The sequence below is a fragment of the Anarrhichthys ocellatus genome, unplaced genomic scaffold, assembly GCF_004355925.1.
Source record: "Anarrhichthys ocellatus isolate YVR2014 unplaced genomic scaffold, GSC_Weel_1.0 scaffold70, whole genome shotgun sequence".
Classification (NCBI taxonomy): Eukaryota; Metazoa; Chordata; class Actinopteri; order Perciformes; family Anarhichadidae; genus Anarrhichthys; species Anarrhichthys ocellatus.
Genome location: NW_022280100.1, coordinates 1,430,856 through 1,432,767, shown reverse-complemented (window position 1 = coordinate 1,432,767; position 1,912 = coordinate 1,430,856). Strand labels below are relative to the sequence as shown.

Below are 1,912 nucleotides of genomic sequence, written 5' to 3'. Positions count from 1 at the left end.
CCCCCCCCCCCCCCCCCCCCCCCCCACACACACACACACACACACCCACACACAATATAAAAAATCACTTCTACGGCCTGAGAGAACTCAGCTGCTACAGTAGTAGACAGAACGATACGGCCTCGACTGGGAGGAAAGCCAGGGTTGATACTGCAGCAGTTGATTAGATGATGAGACCGCACGCACCCACACACACACACACCCACACACACACACACACACCCACAGGAGACAGGAGGGCAGTATCCTTACGTACTTTTTACTTAACACTTCTCGATACAGAATTCTGAGCTCTCAACATGGCGGCTAACGGCGCTTTAGGTGGGCGACTGTAACAACAGTCTGTAACGTTAAAGCCATTTCCCCACTCACACGTGGTCGCTAAAGTAAACAGGGAACACGAAAAGGACCAAATATCAACGTCAGATGACGCAAGATGCAGTGTTACGTTACCATGACAGCAGCGGTGCAGCCATGACTTTAATAGTGCAGCGGATCATAGAACTCACAGATCGGATCAGCACAAACGAAAGGGGAGCAAACTTAGAGATCCCTGGTCACGTTTTTTTCCACCGATACTGAATGTCGATCGTTGATGATCCGTGTTGATACACATCCCCTTGTTCTTACAGCTGCTCTACAAGGCTCTGCTTTTTTCTGCCACCATCCCAAAAATGATTTCAATGCTCTGAAGTCAGTAAACCATCAAATATTATAAATGTTATCCTTTTACTTCGTTATAGTCATTTACGTTGTATTCTTTCAAATGATTAGGAAATAAGATTGTATTTTCCTTGATTAAAACATATCATGTCATCAGTTTAATGATGTGTTATAATCTGCTTTAGCAATGTAAACACCTCGAAGGTCTTTTTTTAGTAACCGATGCCGATGACTGTGTTGACGACTCACCCCTCTCGTCATCAGGACTCTGACTGTGTGTTCCTGTTGTTTCTGTGTTGGATGTAAATCCTGGGAGAGGGATCGCTCTCTGTTGCTCTCCCAGAGGTTTCATCTGAGCCGAGGGTCTTTGATCCTAACGACGGTGAAAGGGAATATGACATGAGGAATATGCATAAATACATATTGCGAGAGAGTAGCAGAAATACGTCGGGTGGTGTTGCGTGCGTTTGTGTGCAAGTGTGCGTGCACGGGCCTCATGGTTCCCGTTTGTCTTGCTTGTTCAAGAAACGCTCAAGACCTAAACCCCCCTCCCCTCCGCCTACAGGCGCCGATCTCTTCTCTAACTGCACGGAGGAGTGCAAGGCCCTGGGCCACTCCGACCGCTGCTGGATGCCCAGCTTCGTGGCCTCCGATGGGCGCCAGGGCCCGGACTACCGCAGCAACCTCCACGTGCCCGGCATGGACTCGGTCCCGGACACAGAGGTATTTGAAACCCCCGAGCAAACGGCTGATAGGTCATTCTCCACCTTCGGCAAAGAGACGCCTGTCAGTCACCAACATCTCCACCTCCACCAAAACCACCAGCACCACCACCTCCTCAAAAACCATCACCTCAGCCACCAGCAGGGCTCCCTAGAGAGGGAAGAGTTGGATGCATTTCCACCCATTACCCGAGCACCTTATAACCCGGCTTATTTAAGTGAGTATTGTGTTTTGCTGCGGCCTAAGCGCCCGTCCCGCTTCTCTGAACCGCTGATCGAGTTAGGCGAAAAAATCCCCCCCTCCCCCCCGGACTGGCTGGCAGAAGGAAGCGAGAAAATTAATTTCAGGTCTGACCCCTGTTCTCCGAGCCCTCCTGTCAGACTGTTTAACTAACTCTTCCCTCTATCGCAGGCATCTCCATTATCTCCCACTGTGATGATCTTATCTTCCCTCACCTACCGTTTCCATTCATTCTCACACACACACACACACACACACACACACACACACACACACACACACACAC

At 49.8% G+C, this 1,912-nt stretch overlaps 1 protein-coding gene across 3 annotated transcripts in view; it reads left to right on the top strand.

Annotated features, from left to right (window-relative positions):
- Positions 1-1,912, top strand: part of pcdh10b (protocadherin 10b) — a 19,775-nt gene that overhangs the window by 14,290 nt on the left and 3,573 nt on the right. For 2 of the 3 annotated variants that reach the window (XM_031873259.1, XM_031873258.1), the window contains exon 4: positions 1,229-1,386. In XM_031873259.1, coding sequence (XP_031729119.1) covers positions 1,229-1,386 — 158 coding nt within the window. Of the gene's footprint in view, positions 1-1,228; positions 1,604-1,912 lie in introns of all 3 variants that reach the window. The other variant, XM_031873257.1, reaches the window with a different exon arrangement.